Below are 21,081 nucleotides of genomic sequence, written 5' to 3'. Positions count from 1 at the left end.
CAATCGAGAAGAGCTGACCCCTAGATGGCCAGGAATTTTTATGATGTTCTGATAGAAAGATCGTGTTTAACCGATCGACATTTCCATCGTGCCACTTAATTCGATTCCTGGAGGAATTAACTTCCATCCTAGGATAGAACCTACCTCTAGTGATCTTCCTACAATCCACCTTTAACACCACCTCCAGCATTTTATGCTCACTCAAATTAGAGTATGTGATGTTAAATTTATGACATGCTGAAAATAATTTTTGGGATAAAAATATGTTATCAATCGTGGAAAATCTGATACCATCAGACCAAGTGTAGGGATCGAGAGCCTGATTCAGAATTGAGTTAGCATGCTGAAGACCCACATTTACAAAGAAATCTTGCCATATAGATCCCTGAAGTAATTTCCTTGGCATTCCTATAGGAGCTCCTTCAATTTGCCGATTACTAGCAGTATTCGCCATGGTAACCAATCCCAAATTTTTGGTCCAACCTGAACCATGAGATATCTCCACATTTAAGTCACCAGCAATTACAATCCGTAGGCCACTGTAATTCATCATCATTACTGTGAAGCATTCATTTATTCTTCTGATTGTACTTGATAGATTGTATAGTGGACTCCAATATATATTTGCAAGAAGGATGTGTGAGACCAGACTACAGACTAGCCATCTTCAATTCTGAGACTACTGTCATAACCCCCATTACAATATCTAGGAATTCCAGGATCTTTATTCCCTGCCCATTTTTTATCGCAATGTGGAGTCCGCCATACGGCTGCCCCTATTAACCCTTATGGCAAGTTGATGCATACAATCAAAATTATCTATGTGAAATCTAGTGGTCATCCAGGATTCTTGGATACAAACCACCATACAGTGTTTTAACTTTTCACAGAGTACGCCTGAAGTGGAGGGATGAGAGAGACCTCTAGAGTTCCAAGACGCTAGTACAAAATCATTGGTCTGATTATTTCGGTTAAAGGTCGATTTTAGCTGGGATATGAACTCCCTTATAGATGGTGCCAACCATCTCATCCTTGTTCATCATCAACCCTTGGAGCCGGCCTATCATTCTTTAAGGCAGTTACACCACCCTCATTCATTCTAAATACAGCCTGGTCATTCTTCGGATACTTGAGCCGATCTAAGGCTGGACTAAAAATCAAAAAATCATAACCCATGTGATTAAATTGCTCCACCTCCAACAGGATAGCATCATTGATCTGTCTAGAGTGTAGAACTAATCTAACATGGTCATATCGGATTGGGTGGATAAAATCCACTAACTTTAGATCCGCAAATGAGATCAAACGAACAAATGGTATCTCATTGAACAGGGACAAAACATGTGTGCAATTCAGTGCGGGGGTCCCCCATACTCAAACAGATGACAAAGCAGAATACTTGGGTAGTCTGGGAAACAGGGTTTGTGCCACTGCACAAACCTAAGATCACTCTGAAGAATAGTATTGGGAAGCTTGCCCCATTCCTTCTAATTCAGACTGTGTGGGCATTTCTTTCATATTAATATCCATCTCCCCACTGTTTTCATCATACTTAGCAAACCCTGGTTTCTCCCCTTGCTCCTCCATTACGTCTGTATCTATAGGTACTTCTTTCATTAAATAAGTTGCTCCCTCAACCCTCTCAGCACCCCCCGTACCTTTAAGATCTATAACAGAAGTGGGGCAAATAAGGAAGGGGTAAGGAACTTCGCATTGGTAGGTAACATATCAAGGATGGTGGATTTAATCAGCGACACTAATTCATTAATAGGTCCAAGGTTTATGTTAATATGTGACTTTACCAAATTTTCACTCACAGCCATTCCCCGCATTTCCTTAGGCAGAACCGACAAGATTACAATGACAGATTCCTTCTGAATCGGAGTCTCTTTAGGGGATTAGCTGCCTCTATTTGTTTTTTTAAAAACTTCTGCAAACGTATTTGGGCCGATTTGCATATTGTTCTCTACAATCTTTGCCCTGACCACAATGTCAGATGTAAAAGGCACAGATAAATTCCTGGGTTTCTTAACAAATAAGCTGTACATTTCCTTCTCTGTAACTTGAGTCCCCTTAGTCACTAAAAGAGTCTGTTTCTTACGTTTATCCGTCACTTGCCCTGTGAGCGGAATACTGATGGTATTAGTCGTTTTTGTTTTGTTGTTCTGAGCGCTTTTTTGTTTAACAGCCCTTTATGACTCATTTCTTCTGTTAATGTATTTTCAGCCACGACCCCCTCCCCATCATCCATCCAGTCTGACCCTTCCCTTAATTCATCAGAAATACAGGTTCTCCAGTCTTTCCGTGATCTCGGTTTCCCTCCTTTCTGCATTGCAGGGGGCTGGTTCTGGGATTGAATAATTTTCTTATGTCTTTTTTCTTTTCTTTTTCAAAGCAGCCTGAGCTTGGATTTTTAAAGTAAGGCTGGGTGCTGGCATGGGACGGAGCATATCTACATTAGAGAAGGCCTGTCCGCTCCCCACATCACTAGATAATAAATCACCCGCAGTGCAACATTTATCAGTCACTCCCACAGTAAGCGGCAGTTTACCTAAGAAGGCAATAATGTCATGCAGGCTAGAGATGTGTGCTAATTCCGACAGTATCGACAATAACAACTCCCTTTGCTCAACAATACTAGATTTGCTAGCCTGATCTTGAAGGTGTTGTGCCGAGGACAATCCTCTGCACTCTCGCCGTGTCCCAATGGATATTGGGAGAGTACCAGCAAGGATATCTCTCCCTTCTGGAAAGCGGGGGGGGGTGTCCAAGAACGATTGATCGGGTCCTCCTGTGTTTCCTTTCCTCATTATCAGCCTCAGGTGGTTTATTAGCTGACTCAATCAGAATAGGTGAGTCACTCCCCCCACCATGCTCTAACATCAATGAGTCACTAATCCGAGGGGGAGAGAGCGGTAAGGGCATACTTCGAGCCAGACGCATGGTATTTTTAACAGGAGTGTAGACAAGGGGCGCGGATAAGATGACATAATACATCCACGCCACCTGTAGCTTCACGTTCCTAGTACGTGGACCAGACATGATTTGTTAAAGCAAAACAACAAAGTAGAAGAAGAGTACAATTCTATGGGAAAGACACGTTAAGAAAATTAAACTGGATGCTTACTTATACAGGCAACAGAGTAATATCCAAATGGTCAAGAAAGGATTTGAGAGGAATGCTGCGGTCGACGCCTGCCGCCTGCAAAGCAGGCAAACAGGCCAACAGGCACTCCGCGGCACTCCTCATGGCGCACGCACCCAAGGTTTTCAAGGATTGCAGATGTTGGTGGGCGGGGCCAAAACAGAGGGCTGCAAAAAAGCAGGTAATATAGTATTGATTCTGCCTGTTAGGTCCCCCGCCTGGGGACTCACGGGTGCGCCGGCTTCTCTGCCAATGATACGTGGGAGTCAGAACACAACCTCCCTTATTAACTTACAGGCGGCAACTGCCGTAACGTTCCCCTCGTCCCTCCCCTTCCCCTGACGTCACGTCCTAGACGTCTCGCGCCAAGGCCGCAACGGCAGCCCGCCCACACAACGATGTGGACCAACTAACATCTCCCCCCTTTTTAACATGCAAGGCCATTGTCTTTCTTCTTACCCCATTTCCTCTATGAGGCGAAGTGGTTTCATGTGGCTCCTCTGTGGACGCCTCGATTTGCCCGGGGTCATCCTCTCCATCGCAGGCGTCGAGGTATTTGCTTCACTTCCCGACTCTTCCCCATGTCCGTGGTAGGGTTCTTCATGGATTCTGTGCCACTCCTCTGTGCCGTAACCATGGTACCTTTCTTGTGTGTTACGATGAGAGGGGTGGGTGCGAAGGTGGCTTCCTCCTTTCGATTCTTTGGTTGTCTGAGCCATACTTCGTCACCTGGTTGCATTAGATTCTCACGGGCACATCTCTTCTTGTCAGTGATTTCCTTCGTTTTTGCCTTGCTCGTTTCATCGTTGACTCTTGCCGCTTGTTCCAGATTTGTCGGTTCTTTTGGTCTCGGATCCTCTGGTAACCTCGTGATGATCGGCCTCCGGAGTAGCAGGTCCGCGGGGCATATTCCCGTCGTGCTATGGGGTGTGTGTCTGTATTCCCTGAGCAGTTGGTTGAGGGCCTGCTCAAATAGTTTGTTTTGAATGTGGGCAATTTGTAAGGTCCTCTTGACACTGGCCATGAATCTTTTTACCAGGCCATTTGCTTGTGGCCAGCGAGGGGTTATTCATCGATGTTGAAACCCCATATAATTTGCAAACTTCTGGAAGTCGTGGCTTATGAAGGTGGGACCGTTGTCTGACTTTATGACCTTAGGAATTCCGTATGCTGATAGCATTCGGTCGAGTGCTGGGATGACGCTTGATGTTGCGCTGCTTTCCACGATCTGCGCGTCCGGGTATCGTGAGTGTTCATCCATGAGCACAACCACATGTGTGCCATCGCTTAGCGGTCCAAATAAGTCTACTACGAGCTCCTCCCACACTTGGTTCTGTAGTGGTGACGTCTGTAAAGGATTTGGGTGTGGCACTACCTGTGCACAGATGTGGCAGCCCCCCACAATGGTTTCTACCAGGCGGTCAAGCTGCGGGAACCACACCTTTTGTCGGAGAAGGCTCTTCGTGGCAGCCACCCCTCGGTGTCCTTCGTGGGCCAGGTGTACTGTCCTTTCCCAGAGAGTTCTTGGAACGACCACTTTGCAGCCTTTTAGCAGTATATTGTCCTCTACCACCTTTAATTCCTCTCGGACTTGGTCGAGCCGCTTGACGTCTTCCTGTGTCATGTCCGTTTCTGCTCTTGCTTACTGTCTCATGAGGGTCTTCTTGTTTGTCTGCAGGCAGTGCCTTGCGATTCGGAGTGCTGGGTCTAATTCCGACAGCACTGATAGTTCTGCCCATACGACTGGCAGCGGTTGTAGGTGGTGTATGACATAGTTTATGTATGCGTCTGCGATGGATGGTTGAGACGCGGTTGAGGCCGTAGGATGACGGCAAAGGTAGTCCGCAGGGTTTTCCTCTTTCCCGGGTCGGTGCTTTACTGTGAATTTACAGTCTTGTAACCGCAGGCCCCATCTGGCTATTCTTGGCGGCATCCTGGCTTTGGGGTTACCGTAGATGGTGAGCAGTGTCTGGTGATCGGTGCCCATTGTGAATTCCTTACCGAACAGAAACAGATGAAATACTTGCAGGCCCATACTACTGCCATGCTTTCTTTTTCCGCTTGCAAGTACGCCTGTTCCATGGCTGTCAGGCTTCTGCTGGCATACGCCACTATGTGGATGTTGCGTGGCTCTTCTGGGTCCTTTTGGGTAAGTATGGCGGCAAGTCCTATGGGGCTCGCGTCCACAATTACTTCAGTGTCTCGGCTGGCATCGAAGTATGCCATGTCTTCCGCCTGCGATATGGCACTTCGGATTGCTTCGAATGCCTCTTGGAACTCCTTTGACCATATGAATGGTGTGTCCTTGCACGTGAGCAGGCGTAATGGGTTGCTCACAGTGGCGTAGTCCTTCAGGTATCTGGAGCAGTAACTGGCCAAGCCCAGAAATGAGCGCAGGTCCGTCGTGTTTACGGGGGGGGGGTGGCTGAATTGAGTGCCTTGACTTTTTCTAGATCTGGCCTCATTCCTTTGTCTGAGAAAATGTGGCCAAAGAATCTTAGTGATCCCTTCGAAAACTCACATTTTGCTTTGTTTAGCGTTAGACCTGCTTCCTCCAATGCCTGACACACTCTGTGTAGTGCCATGTCATGTTGCTCTTGTGTTTTGCCGTATACTAGAATATCGTCTGAATAGTTCAAACAGTTTGGGACATGTCGAATCACTCTATGAATCTCCTCTTGAAAAATTTCGGCAGCAGAGGAGATGCCAAAACGGAGTCTTTTGTATTGAAAAAGGCCAGGGTGGGTTACAAAAATGGGGATATTTCGAGATTCTGGTGCGATTTCAATTTGGTCGTAACCTTTCGTCAAATCTAGCTTTGAGAAAATTCTTGCTCCGTGGAGGAGATGGATCATATCCGTGATCCTGGGCGCCTCTCTCTCTCAATGGCGATGTTGGCTCTGCGCATGTCGACACACAGGCCTATGGATCCATCCGGTGACTTCTTGGGGACAGGGACGATGGGTGACACATAGGGTGTGGGTCCCGATACGGGTTCAATTACGTTCATTTTGATTAGTTTGTCGGTTTCCTCTTCCACCTACCTTTGAATATTGAACGGAATTCCTCGGTAATGTTGGGCCACGGGTTTGACGAGTGGATTTATGTGAAGGCGTACCTTCCTGTTCGTTAGTTTCCTGAGGCCGGTGAATAATTTCTGGAAAGTTTGTTCAATCGCTTCTCATTTGGCGAAATATTTATGAGCCATCAGCTGGTATAAGATGTGTAACAGTCCCATGTCTACTGCTGTTCTGAAACTTAGAATGCACCCGCTGTTAGCTTTGGTTTTCAGGATGTGCAGAGGGATCCTTGCTGTGTGTTCCTTATGAGTGCACCAAGCCGTGATCGTACCTTTGCATGGCAAAGGTGTCGTGGAGCCATACGGGTTAATTGTCCACCGCGGCTTTATTAATTTTTGGAGGCCGTGCAAGCGATGCATACGCTTGTTCGCTGATGATATTGACCGTCGCTCCGGTATCTATTAGAAATTTTAGTGGGGTGTCATTCACATGTACCGTCAGTATGGGGCCGTGTTGAGTAGCTGCGGTGTTGTCGTTTATGGCCCACACGTAGCCCTTCTTCCTTTGATCTTCCTCTGACGATGGGGTGTCGCTGCTGGTGGTGGACCGTGTCTCGATGTATCTTACGAAACGCCTTCTGTGTGAGCGTCTCGTGTCCTCCGATGAGCGTCTGTCCTCCCGAGTGTAGCGGCTTTTCCGATCGCTGTCTTCTCTTCTCGTGGGTTTTCGGTCGCTCTCCTCTCTGGACCTGGGTGAGCTCTGGCAGATGTATCTGCACCTGTCCTGCGTTCGGGGTTTGCCTGGTGTGTGTACCGGTGCATTCTTGCACATGGCCCTGTAGTGATCCATGCCCCCACATGCGGCGCATTGCTGACCTATGCCCGGGCATTCCCCCGCATGGAGGTATTCGTACCCGCATTTGTAGCATGTGGCCTCAGGGCGTTTTCCTCCTTGAGTAGGGTTCGAGTACAGTTTGTTGACTGTTTCAGTGTTTTTGACATGTTGTTGTAAGAACACTTTGCCTAGGTTGTCCAGTTGTGAGTCAAATGCGGCTTCCATGCGGGCCAGTGCTAGGATTAATTCCAGGGACCTCTGCTTTTGTAGGAGTTGTTTGCAAAATGGTTGTGAGAGGCATCCTGTGATCACTTGCGATCTGAGCGCTTCTTCATTGGAGTATTTGCGGAATTCGCAGTGTTTCAATTTAACGCGAAGGCGCATCACGAAATTTTCTATGGACTCTCGCTTTCCTTGTCTGGTGGTGGGAAATATGTGGCGTTCATAATCAACATTCGTGTGTGGTGCAAAATAGTCTGACAATTTGGCATGAAGTTCTCCATATGTGACAGTGTCTACATTAAGCACTTCGCCCGCAATGTCTCTCACTGCCGGTCCCACTGCCATGAATTGTGTATTTTTTAGTCCTGTATCGTCCGTTAAACCTACGGCACCAGCATAGAATTTTAAATCCCTGAGCCATATGGTCCAGCTGGGTCCTAGGTTTGAGGTGTCCCGTATTTCAAAGGGATTTGGCATGTACATGACTTGTGACGCGCCCCTTTCTTTTTGTGTGGGCTGGTTGTTTCCTTGTGTGGTATCAGCTCCTCCTGACGATGCTGCTGCTGCGCCCGCCCCTCCTGATGATGAGGCTGTGGTGCTTGCTGAGTCTGACATTATGGCCGGTGTCCTGAGACCCTGTTTTCGGGTGGTGGGAGGTTGCTGCCTCTCGTGGCGTGCTTCGGTACATTTCCCTTGTTCTGAGGGAGCGAGTTATGTGTTTAATTCTTTGTATTCTCTCCTCCCTGCCTTTGATGGGCCAGGGCTTCGGCCTCCTGCTCTGTCCGTGCCGGTCCTCCACTTGTTGGGCCGCATGTGGGGTGAGCTGCACGTGCCTTATGAGCGGCAGGCTCCTTATGCTGGCCGGAGCACGTGATAAGCGTTGGGCGTGGGTGGTGCTTACCCGCGTGATGCCTTTGATTCTCCCTGGGTCCGTGCACGGTCTTCGTGGCCTGCAGCTCCCCCAGCTGCTCGTGCCTTCCTGCAGTGCTCAGACGCGCGGGGAACTGGGAAGTGGGCGCTTGTCTCCGCACTGGGGAGCGGGTGCGAGTCTCCTGGACCCTTCCCAAAAGCTGTGTGCTGTTATGTGCCGCTCCGCGGTGCCTCGTGAACCTGAGGCGGTGCGTGCCTTGCCAGCTGTGAACTTGTCTGAGGCGTGCTGATGCGCTAGACTGCTCGGCTGCAGACCTCGACACGGCACTGGTGGGTCACTTGACCGCTCGTCGCCATTGTTAGGACCCCGCCTGGGGACTCACGGGCGCGCCGGCTTCTCTGCCAATGATACGCGGGAGACTGGGTCAGAACACAACCTCCTTCATTAACTTACAGGCGGCAACTGCCGTAACGTTCTCCTCGTCCCTCCCCTTCCCCTGACGTCACGTCCTGGACGTCTCGCGCCAAGGCCGCAACGGCGGCCCGCCCACACAACGATGTGGACCAACTTACACTGCCTTCTTTCCATATAAGTGAACTATATAATTATAAAAATGCTGTATGGTCCATAATCATACTGCTTGAACGTAGCAAAGTCGCACAAGGGCAAGGGCAATTCACAATAGGCAGGAGCAGCAGGGCTTCTGACAGATGTCATTCTCAGGCCAACAGTCACTCTTCGTATTACAAAAGTAATATGCCAGACGGGCATTGACTGATAATTATATATATTGTTTGGTGTTTTTAGTTTTAAGTCGCAAACAAAAGGGCTTCAATTTATGCAAATAACATGATGTACTTGGATTGCAAACAGGGCAAACAAACAGTTGGATGGCTTCTCCTCGAATTACAAATAGACCAAACAAATAGCAGAACGGTTTTGCCTTGCGTTGAAATTATACGTGAGCTTTTGGAATCGATAGCCTCAAATTCCAGTTAGACCTGCCTGGCAATTCCCAGGGAATAATAGTCATTCACATTCTGAGGCGTATTTTCCACTGTTCATCATAGTTGTCTCCTTTAATAACTGCAGATGAGGTTAGTCCAGGGGCCAAAAGCTGATGTAGGTGACCACTGATAGGACGGCAAGGATCACCATGTGCAGCCTGGCCTGTTTCTTTCCAGTCTTTGGCAGGTTACCTGGGTTCTCGGTGGGAGGGTCTTCTGTCTCTAACTCAAGGGTTCATTGACTACTTCCCAACCCACCTCTGGCAGACTGTGTGCCTATGTATCAGTCTTGTTCTTGAGAATTCTTCCTCTCTCACTACTTCCCCTTCCTTACTCTGGACTCACTGCACCTCTCTGACACTCTGCCATATGCTCTTACCTCACTCCTCCCACACTGTTTCGCCAGATGCAAGGTGTACCTTCTGGGCCTCCACTCTCTATCTACACTTTCTGTTCTGGTCTTCTTCCTTATCAACTACAAGGCCCTTCTCTGTGAGGTCTTCCTTCCTCCTTTCCTCCTTCCTGTCCCACTACTGGGGTGCCTTTCTTCTCTCCTTAGGTCTTCCCAGGTTCTCACTACCTCCTTTTGATTTTTGGGATAGGAAAGGAGAAAAGATTGCGAGGAGTGACATGAAGATGTAAGAAAATTAGTGATGTGAATAAGAGCAGTTTCAGTCAAGTCGAAACCTGAATACATTGTGGTAAAAAGAGTTGAGAGTGGCAACCTGTTCAACAACTTTAGAAAGGAAAGATATAAGAGACACTGGACAATAGTTAGAGAGGAGAGACAGATGCAGGGTGTGTTTTATGTTTAGGTATAAGCAGAATAGGAGGATAGACTCAAGATAAAAGAGAAACATGTCATTAAAGCGGGGGAGCAGAAGAGTTAGTTTGTTGGAGCAACACCTTCAGTGATGCCTCAGTGAGAGAAGGACAGCCAGAAAAAGGACATCAAGTAGAATTAAATGATATTGATGAAATGCAAAGGATTGCACAAAACATGCGTCAGCCTTAATATGTATTCAAAAATATTTCAAATTATAAACTTTATGTTTCTAATACATTTCGTGGGCTTAAAACAACATCAATTGTTTTTTTGCATTCATGGAAAAACTGTTGACAATACAACTTGAGTTACAAAGACCTCAAATGCATAGACCAGCACCCATCGAATTGAGCAACTCAAATATTGAATGCTGATTTCTGGCCAAAGCAGCCTCAGAGCTATTCGGTTGGATGGAGAATTGGCCCTTATTTTTATCAGACCACGGAGTAAACCTGCCTGCCACAAAGCAACGTACAGCTGGAGATAGCATCCGATTACACCATTCAGACTTTGTTCTTCATTCTCCATTTTAATTCATTGCGTGTTTTAAATATCATTTTAACATATAAACTACAATGCCATCTCAGATGCTTGAAAATAAGATGTTAAAAAATGAGCGAAAACTACCATTGCCAGGTGTTGATTATTTCTCGTCGACTTCAAATCATCTGCATCAGCACACGAATGTGATGTGGCAGCTCCACGTTTTCAATGGTGTACTCCATGGAATGGACGAGCGCAGGATCAGCCGCCAGAAAGGCGTATGGACCGACACGCTGCACCACACAGGTAGGGCACAGATAGCCGCCCTCATCTCTCTGGGTGTCACTCTGTAGAGAACAATACAGGAATGCGTCAGAATACACATTTGCACTTTGTGTAACAGGTCGGAATTCACAAGTTTACCTTTTGCTGCGTTCAAGAATATATGGGTGAATTGTTCAAATGAAATAGATGTACAGTACAGCTAATGTTGGGGGGTCATGTTTCAGAGCACCTGCAATGAGCTCAAATTAATGATACCAAGGGAAAACTTACATTGAGAAACCACTGGAAAAAAAAAGTTACTAGACGTTTCGGGGCTATGGAGACAAAACTCTGGACCGCCATGTCCGAAATGTACATGTTGGTGGAAGAAGGGCATCAAAAGCCTTTTGCCAACTAGTTTTATATCCATCTCTTCCTGCCACATGTTTATCATTTTGTATTGCACTATCAATTCTCGCGCTGCTATTATGCAACATCCTCGGACTCAAATGATTGGGTTTGTAACAAAAAATGGCTTCATCTTACTTGAGGCCTCAAGATTGACCAATGATCACAGAAGTCAACACGTACTCGCTGAGCTATCTGACAGGTTTAATCGAAGATAGCTCTTAAGTTTAGGATCGGTTAGGATCTGACACAGATTGCATGCTGATGTATAGCTACATATGAGCAGTTCATCCACTCTATTGCAAGGGCTGGCTCCAGTTGCAGCAGTATTTCAGCGCCAAAGGAACCTCATCGTAACTTTGACAGGTTGAGAGCTATGTAACAAACAGCAGAACAGTTGTTTTTAAAAAACAACTGTATTTATTAAGGTCCACATCTTAATCAAGCACATTCCAAAAAGAAGCTATTACAATTGATCATACATCATGTATGATCAATTGTAAACATTGAGTCTGAAGACAGACAAGGAAAACAAAAAAAAACCTAATCAACAACGTGGGCAGCAAGAATCAGGCAATATTGTGCAGGGCGATAGGGGGGAAATGCAAGCAGCAGAACAGTTCGTAATGATACTGTTAGCTTTAAAAAGAAAAAACAGATTTAAAAAAAGGCACTAACTACCGTCACAGGAAAAAGCAGACAAATCATAGACAGAAACTTGAAACAAAAACTACCAGCATAACCATAAAGCAAACATCTGATGCAGTGGACAACTTATAAGTAAATAAACCACCACCAAAGAATATTCACAAAATAAAAAGTGAGCGGGAAATGGGGGATGCAGGTGAAGAAGGAGCAAGGGACTGCGGCACTCATCTCCCACAGCAACCCTATATTGACATCATTTATTCCAAACCAAAGAAACTCAAGCTTTTTTAAAAGGCAATAATCCTGGCATCGGAGTAGTGCACATCTTTTCTTTGTTGTGAAGCCATATTCCCAGGTATTGCTATGATATATGCAACTGCATGTATGCGGCCGGAATTGCCAGCAAAGAGCAAGGTACTCTTTGCATTGCAGTCTATTGCAATCATAATGCCAGGTACTCACCACACTTCCCAGGTATTGCCATATGCCCAGCTACTCACACAATTAGGCCAGTTATTACATTGAGGGCAGAGTAGCAGTTTTTTGGCAGTGAATGCAGGTACTCTTTGTTTCCCAGCATTTGCAGACCTCAGTCTGTCTTCAGTCTTCAGTGTGTGACCAGCAGGGAGGAGACTGTTTAAAATCCCCACTTTCCTACGGAGTAGCAGCAGAGTAGCAGCCTTTGGCAGTGACTGCAGCTACTCTTTGTTTCCCCGGATTTGCAGACCTCAGTCTGTCTTCAGTGTGTGACCAGTGGGGAGGAGACTGTTTAAAATCCCCATTTTCCCGCGGACCGGCCGCAGAGGCAGAGTAGCAGTCTTTGGCAGTCTATGGCCGCTATGGTCACCATAGACCCCATGGACGCTGCTCTGCTCAGCCCCGCCACTCAAGAGAAGGACCGTCGTCTGAGGAGTTTGCGTCCCCGTGCTGAGGAAAAGAAGAAACACCCTCCCGGCAGCGCGAAAGTGGATCATTTACATACTCTGTCTGATGGTATTCCCGACACTGATTGCTTGGGCCTCGGTGATACTCCCGCCTCAGACCAGGCTGCTGCGGCCTCGGTGAATTTATCGGGAGCACGCTTTGTGAGTAGTAAGCCCCTGGGACCGGCTACCACCTTGGCTCTGCGGCCTCAGCTGTCCCCGTTACAATCTGCAACTGTTATGGCAGCCCATCATCAGACGCAAGGACCCCTTCAAGATGTCGAGCTGTGTGACGAACCAGCTTGGAACCCGCCCGCTCTCTCAAGAACAGCCCCAACGGTCCTGGACTTACCTGTGGCCGTGTCGGTCTCGTCTGCTTCGCCTGGCGATGGCTCCCCGGGGATGTGCCCCTCCCCAGTGGCCGCTGACTCCGTGCCATCTGCCGGAGGACAGACTGCGCCGAGTCGCGAAGGGGAGCGGCGGGCCACGGATGAAGAGTGTGTGCCAGGGGCGCCGGAGAGGCGCTGACTGCGCAGTCCCTTGGTATGGGAGAGGAGCCTTCTGCCACAAGTGCTCCCTTACCCGGGGAAAGTGACTGTACAGACAAGGAAATGCCAAGTAGGATAACACTTGGAAGTAGAACGTCTGGTGAGGCTTTGGAAGATACGCAAGCAGGGTGCATTCAGCATGCCCAACCCTTCATGGTGAACATTGAAATGCACCCGGTACCACAAGATGGAAAGTTCGATTTACGAGAGCTCCCACTTTGACCAAGGGTGAAGGTCCTTGCTCCAAGAAATGCAAAAGAGCTTCAAGGAACAAAAAAACATGGACAGCCCAGTCAAGCGGCCAATCCGCCCACCCAAGTGGGTCGACAAAAAAAAAGGTGACAAACCTTTGTACTCCAGCAATCCTAAAAAGCAGTCAGTAAAACGACCAACCAGGAAAATATTAAAACCCAAAGAAAATCCGAAACCAGAGGAAACTAACCCTTCTTTAACACACATCCTGAAAGATTTCTTTGGGAAGCGATGTAAAAGAAAATATGACAAGATTTGTGAAATCAGCAACACTGAAATGTTGGAAGTTGTGTTCAGTTCGGAGGAACACAGTCTCCAAAACCAAAAAACAACAGGTTCAAATCTGTCCACCTTCCCCATCAAGAGGAACTTATGCAAAAGGAACCCCCTTTCGTACTGGAATTGATCGGGGAACAGCACAAAACTGTAGCGACTGCTGACCCTGAACTTCTCCAAGAGGCGTCAATTATGAGCAATGCATCAATATATGATAATCAGCAGCCCTGTGGTGTTGCTTCCCCACATAAGAAGCAGTTGCCTTTTGGAGTTCTGTTTCCCCCGGCGTGTCTCAATCCACTCTCGAATAAAGGAGCTTCCCTGGCAGACTTCTGTCCGCCTCCAACGAGAACCTGTGAGGACAAGACCTCAACTGACATCTCTGCCTCACCCTTAGCGGACGTGAATAGGTTGGGTCGACAGAAACCCCCTGACCTTGATATGGAACAAAGACAAAGAGGGAAACTTACGTTAAATGATCCCCCCAATGAACCTAAGGAAAAACAAAAACTGGTTCCACTGAGCATAACCCCACCTCGTGCCAGATCATCTAAAAAAGACTCCCTCACATCAATGGCATTGACTCCTTTGAGAGCTAGAAGAATCAGTGAACTACCAGAATCTACATCTGTAGACTCGCCAAAGAAAAACATGTCATTCTGACAATCATGTCAGCTGTAACGGTGGCTCTTGCGCCCTTCACAAAGTTGTATGAGTCGATAAACAACACTTTAAAAGATCACAGCACAATCTCAGCAATGATGCACTCCAAACTTCTCTATCTGGAGGGCTACATTGCGGTAATAGAAAAACAAAAAGAAAGAAAAAAAACTTATCTCACAACGACAGGAGACTGTTGAAGAGCAGACACAAGTAGCCCTAACAACCTCACAAGAGGTAGGGTGCCAAAACTTGTGCAACTGGACCGGACCAAATCAAACATCATCTAACACGCCAAGTGGCCCTGGGATGGGTAAAAACACGCCTTTAATCCCTCCGCAAAAAAAATCCAAAGTGTCTGAGAAAATCAGCAACCCCTCAAGAGAATCCAAAGACAATGGCAAAAATATCAGCCACTCAGGAGTGAAGCATCGACACAACTGTGTGTGCGAAGGCAATGAGTCAAAACTCCCGATTGACCTTGAAAAACCTACCAACAAGGAAACAGAGCTTCTGCCAAATAAAGACTTCCCTATTTTTGTTGACTCTAAGTCAACTCAAGTCACAACACCAAGTAGGGAGAAACAACTGGTCTTCTGCCTACTAGTGCTGGAACAGGGACAGGCTGTCAAATCATGCACAAAGCCTGACCAGAAAGTGGGGTCAGTGGTAAATCGCAAACCCAGTGGTACGAATTTAAACCACACTAAAGATGGCAACCCACCTACCTGTATTGACTTGGTGGAGTCACCTAGTTCACCAGACATCAAAAACTACTGAGGACTTCTTGATGGAGGAAGCCTTAGTAAACCCGAGTCAACATCTTGATGAAATTCCGGGGAACACTTCAGACGACACTTCGCCTGTTGACAGGCTTAAAGACCAGAGATTGGAACTGACAACAGACATAAACGCCACTGAGATAAAAGACCAACTCCTCTTTCTGTCACTGGAGGAACGCTGCAAGAAAGTGGCTCAAATCGAAAAATGGGGTTCCGACATGCCGTTGTATAAGGAACATGAAAAACCGGTTGAAGGTTCTCAACGGCGTTATCTTTCAAAAGCACCAAACTCACTAAATCACAGCCCGGGGAGGAAAATAAGTAAACCAAAAGAAAAATTGGATACAGCAGAACAGCAGAGGAAAGGATCTCCCAGAGAAGGCCATAGAGACCACAGGAGAGACATCATGCAAGAAAAGGAAAACCGAGGTAGAGGCGCCTTAGTAAAACCCAGAACTCTAGTGAAGAGACTGAATCCAGCTTTCAAATTAGAACAAGTAGACAACAGCCGAGAATACGTCATTAACAAAAGAACAGTATTGGAACTGCTTCACAGTGTCCCAAATCTTAGATCAGTGGAATCTAATGACCTCCAAATAGTTGAGCCAAGTCACGAAGGCCGACAGGCGACCACCTACTTGTACATAACTTCCAGATCGGTAAAACAGTGGCTACGCGACTCCACGGGAAACCTCTTAAAACTGGGATATGATCTCTGAGAAACTGAAGAACCTAGACACCAACAATATTGAGATACCCAGAGGGGAAGCCGAAAATATTCAAGCTCATCGAGAAGAATAGAGAACTCTAAGCCTAATAGATCCCCATTCGACAATAGTCGAAACAAGTACCACCAATCGCGATCCAAAGCGAAGTTAATTGAAACACCTTTGGAGACAACAAGAAGCCCTCATGGGGATAAAGGAAATGCAGTTTCATCAAGCCAAGATGAAAGCCTAAACGCAATTCGAAAGCCCAATAAAGAAGAACAAGAGACGGTTTAAAAAATTGAACGAAGACCCAGGGGTCCATTAACATCAATAAAAAGAACTTTCAAGCAGACCATTGGAAAAGATTCTGAGCAGCCGACCGAAAGGGAAAAAATTAACCCTTTACAAAACCTATGGGCTTGGCTTCCAAAGTCTCTTGCCCTTCAAAGAAAATAGTAACTCAAGTCCATACAGAAAATTGTCACTTCAACAAAACGATTTAACATCAACTCAACCATCAGACTAGGCTCATGGAACACACAAGGGTTTGCCCATTTTATGGTGCCCGGGGATGTGAACCTGGCTTCTTTTGATATCCTGTGCCTCCAGGAGACGTGGCTCACAGCGAAGCCCGTCTTAGACGGGTTCGACTTAGCCTTTGCTCTGGCAAAGAAAGGTCCAAAAGGGCGACCGTCTTCAGGCCTGTTAACTGCGATACGCACAGGGAAAGGGATGAAAATGGTCAACATTCTGACATCTACTCTTTTCCTACTAACAGTTCAAGTGAAGTGGAACTACTGGAACTCAGACGTAGGCAAATCACTGACAACATCGGCCATAATTATAAACACCTACTGGAATCCAGACGCCATCACAAATTATGATTTCGTGGACATGATGGAGAAAGAAATCGATCGATCATACACTGATTATGCCGAACCACATCTCTTCATCTTCGGAGATTTAAATTCAGTCTGTGCAAAGAAGTCTCTACGGCCGCCAGGGACCTTGGCAGAGCTGTGTGGCAAAGATTGGCTTTCTCTGAGGACTTCGAGAGATTTAGTTAATCTCAACACCACTTATGCCTGCACAAATCGTATTCCAACTTGGGAAGGTTGTAATTCATCGGCCACAATTGACTAGATCTTTGCTTCAACCGTCTTGCTTGCAACTATCATCTCCTTTAATATCCTCAAAACCTCGGCAAGCGACCACAACTTATTGTGTACAACGTGGCCAGCCATTCTGGCAGAAAAAGTAATGCCCAACTCAAAGCTAGAAGTAAATTCCAAAGGAAACCGTCTTTCACTGAGCGTAAACAACATAATCACTTTGACCAACAAATAAGCTCCGCTGGGATAATCACGAGAGGCTTACTCTCAACTAGACTATTGCGCACTGCTTAACATCTTTAAGAAAACAAAATTGAACCGAGAGGTAGACACCAAAAGATCTGTCCATAATTACGATCCAATATTGGTCGCAAGAGGACGTCCCCTTAGGAAATTAAGAAGAGCATTAGCCAGCAACAGCTCTGATGCAAATACACAAGTTCTGTCTATAGGGCTGAAGAAATATAAGATCTGGCTGAAAGATTATCGTTACACCTTGTACCAAAGGGATTCGTAAGAAATGCTGAGGCTTGTTTGCGGCAAAAATACCTGCAAAATATGGGCTCTGATCAACTCCACAGAATGAACTACAACAGATTCGCTAATAAACAGCATTGGAGAAGATACTTGGACGACGCACTACATAAGTCTCTTCTACGATCCTTCTGTAATATTGAAAATCGCACAGGAACGAGACGTCGTCTTCGGTGGAGCTTCACGATAGACAAGATATCCTGGAAGCCCTGAAGAAACTTAAAAATTCAAGGGCCCCCAGCCCCGATGGATTGACAAATATGCATTTGAAACAGCACCCAGAGGAATGGTCTTCGTTCATCAGCCAGGTCTTTCAAAGATCTTCAATTGCCAAGGAACTACCTAAATCTTGGGCCACCAAAGTAGTAGTTCCCATTTTTAAGAGAGGAAATAGAGACGACCCCAAGAACTTCCGTCCTATTGCTCTCTTAGACGTGATTGGCAAAGTATATGGGTCACTGCTCCTCCGCCACTTTCGAACATGGGCAAGTGGGCTCCTTGCGACGACCTTTTCCAGTCTGGCTTCAAGAAGAACATGGGTACTAACATCAATATACTAACTTTGAGCGTGCTAAAAAGTAAATCACTAGCAGGCGGCCCTCAAATCTTTATGGCTTTCATCTACCTAAACCAAGCCTTCGCCCAAGTAGACAGAGCGAGGCTGTGGGAGAAGCTAAGAAAATGGGACTGTCCGGCTGCCATACTTCAACCAATTATAGCACTCCACAACAATACTAAAATACAAGTTTGGCTCAACCATCTAGGGTCTTTATCTGAAGAAATCATTAACAAACCGTGGGGTAAAACAAAGTTGCCCTCTGGCCACGGCACTTTTTCTGCGCTTCATAGGCGATTACAAGGAAACAGAGCCCAAGGTTAGAGCTTTCGCACCACAACTAAGAAAGGTCAAAATATCAAGGATCTTGCATGGGGACATTATCCTCATCGACCAAACTGCCATTGGATTACAGAGACAGCTGACTAACTTTGCTGAATACATCTCTGAAAATCATCTAGAAATCAATAAATCGAAAACAAAAATCTTATCCTTTGGAAAGGGGAGAGGAAAAGGAGTCAACTTTGCCTGGAACATGGAGGGCGAACGTATCGAGAAGGTAAACGACTTCAAGTATTTGGGTATCATGCTAGATAGTTCTCGACATGAAAGTGCCATGCAAAAACATCTGCTAGAAAAAAACTAAGAGCCTAACATCGCAGGCTAAAGTAATTGACAAGAAGTATGACCGTTTCTCCTTAGCACCGGTTATAGACTACTACAAAGCTAAGGTTGTCCCATCTCTTGTTTATGGGGCCAAAACCATACCGGGATTACCCAAAAAGATTTGGCTTACACTAGAAAGCCACTACTGGAGGAAAGTGCTGAACTTGCCGAACTCTACGCCTATGGTTTTGATAAGACGCAAACTGAGCCAGCTTTCGCTACAATCGGTTGTAGAAAGAAACACCATGATGTTGTTCAGGAAACTTTTGCTGGAAAACCGCCCTGAGCTATTGGTAGCAATTAATGACGAGTTGGAGGGAGGACGATGCTTGCTTTAAACCACTGGTCAGCTGAACAAGAAGCCAAACTGGAATTGATTCAATGCTCTAAACAAGAGCTAATTGAAAATCCAACAAAGATTCACAAAAATATGAACGAACTTGATTGGGCCAGCACGTGTGATCAAGCAGCATCCTACAAACTGGTTTCACACCTCCCGCATGTGACTCAGAAACGTCATGTTCTACAACCATTTGTGGGGAAATAACCTAATCGGAAGTTGAAAAGCACCTTTTTAAGAGCACGCCTAAACCTTCTACACACTAATGAACTTTTGGCCATCCAAGGTATGGCAAGCTCAAACAAATGCAGATTCTGCAAAAACCGAAACAAGATCGAAACAACGAGGCACCTCCTCTTATGTTCGGCAGTGGAAAACATCAGGCAACCTTATTTGAAGTCCATCTTAGCTACAGCCAACATTTTCGACGAAGAGGATTGGTGGTCAAGATTAATCGGAGGTGGAAAGACAACTTGGGTGACGGCCACAGCAAAAATAATGGACTGGATTTTAACAATGGCTGACAATGAACAGTAGACCAAGGACAGAAAGCCAGAGTAAAATTATTGTAAAAACCTTGAAGGTTAATCAAGTATTATAAAAAAAAAAAAATTACATTGATTTGCCCGGGCACACACATCATGACAGATAATGATAGAACTTGCCAAATTTTGGAATTAATTTTAAATGCAGGCAAGCATTCCTATCATCATATACAAAGAAACGCGGTTATATGCCATCATATGCCCAGGCCTACTAATTGCATGCAGGGCTTTCCAATCATATGCCTGAATTGTCAAGTTTCTAGATACTGACGTTTACCCAGGTACCTGCATCATTTGGAAAGCATTGCTATTAAATGCACAAGTATACAAGTGCGAGCAATAGCGTTCATATTCTTGCAACATTTGCCAGGTATTGACTTAATTTGCACAGGTGTTCACAATATGAGTAAGATATTGTCATGAATTGCCTAGATTAGCGTCCCTCGCCAGGTATTGACCATCAAATACCAGAGGAGCAGGGTGAGGCAGGAGAGAGTAGGACTGCCACATCCTATACTGCTCCAATTCTAAGAAGCTGGAGAGAAGCATTCCATCCCTGCCTTCTCCCACCTGGATAGAAACAATGTCCCACTCACAGGAGTTCCAGATTCCACCTATGCCTACTGAAATATGTTCAGCATGCTTCATCACAGGACTAAGAAAATTCAACCACATCATCCCCACCCTAAAAGCATGCACCATGTTCAAGACTGTCACATCACCTACAAGGCAAACAGTTACAGTTAAACATACCACTTGACCATGAAACGCACCATCTCCGAAGAACATTGTGCCACGAAAAGTCACAACATCGCCAGGTTGGAGAAAAAGAATAGCAAAGGGGGGACAGGCAATAGGTCTTTTCCTTTCATGCACTCTATCTCTGGGACAAGGTACCAATGCAGATAAACTTGCCTCCTCCATCCTTAACTTCAGGAAGATCGAAAAAACCCTACTCTTCAACAAGTATCTTGCTTATCGCTCCACTCAACCCTATTTTCCAACTCTGGAGATTTCCCTAATCTCCCTGCTTTTCCTACCTATCCTAGCTCCAGTGCTACTGCTGCACTCTAGTTGTAACCCTGTGGGTTTGGCCCCTTTGAACAGTGCCCTGTTCCCCAACCGGGTTAGTGCTTTATAAATCCCTTAGATGAATACATATATTATTTTTATTATTATTATTAGTAGTAGTATTATTTATTTATTGTTTCGCGCCACATGCCCGTAGGCCTCAGGGCGCGCAATGCTCTCCCCCTGCACTGCCTAGTATCACTACAAAGGCAGGGGGCCTGGTGAGCTGGCAGAGGGAATAACATGAATACTGTGCTCCTTTCCAACTTCTTTCTGCCACAGTGAGGTAAGCACGTGACTGGCTTTGCCCGAGGCCTATTGGTTTTCCAAAGCTACCAGTACTATAGGACATCTTTTATTTCTCTGTGGGCCAGCAAA

General features: G+C 46.0%; 1 protein-coding gene across 1 annotated transcript in view; it reads right to left on the bottom strand.

The window, feature by feature from the left end:
• The window catches only part of FBH1 (F-box DNA helicase 1), a 1,469,681-nt gene that overhangs the window by 70,010 nt on the left and 1,378,590 nt on the right, over positions 1–21,081 (bottom strand). The window contains exon 21 of the mRNA XM_069629653.1: positions 10,553–10,755. Coding sequence (XP_069485754.1) covers positions 10,585–10,755 — 171 coding nt within the window. The 3' untranslated portion in view covers positions 10,553–10,584. The remainder of the gene's footprint in view (positions 1–10,552; positions 10,756–21,081) is intronic.

The sequence above is a fragment of the Ambystoma mexicanum genome, chromosome 12 (genome assembly GCF_040938575.1).
Source record: "Ambystoma mexicanum isolate Mex_15411 chromosome 12, UKY_AmexF1_1, whole genome shotgun sequence".
Lineage (NCBI taxonomy): Eukaryota > Metazoa > Chordata > Amphibia > Caudata > Ambystomatidae > Ambystoma > Ambystoma mexicanum.
The sequence above is the reverse complement of the archived record's forward strand: the minus strand, read 5'-3'. Positions and strand labels throughout refer to the sequence as shown.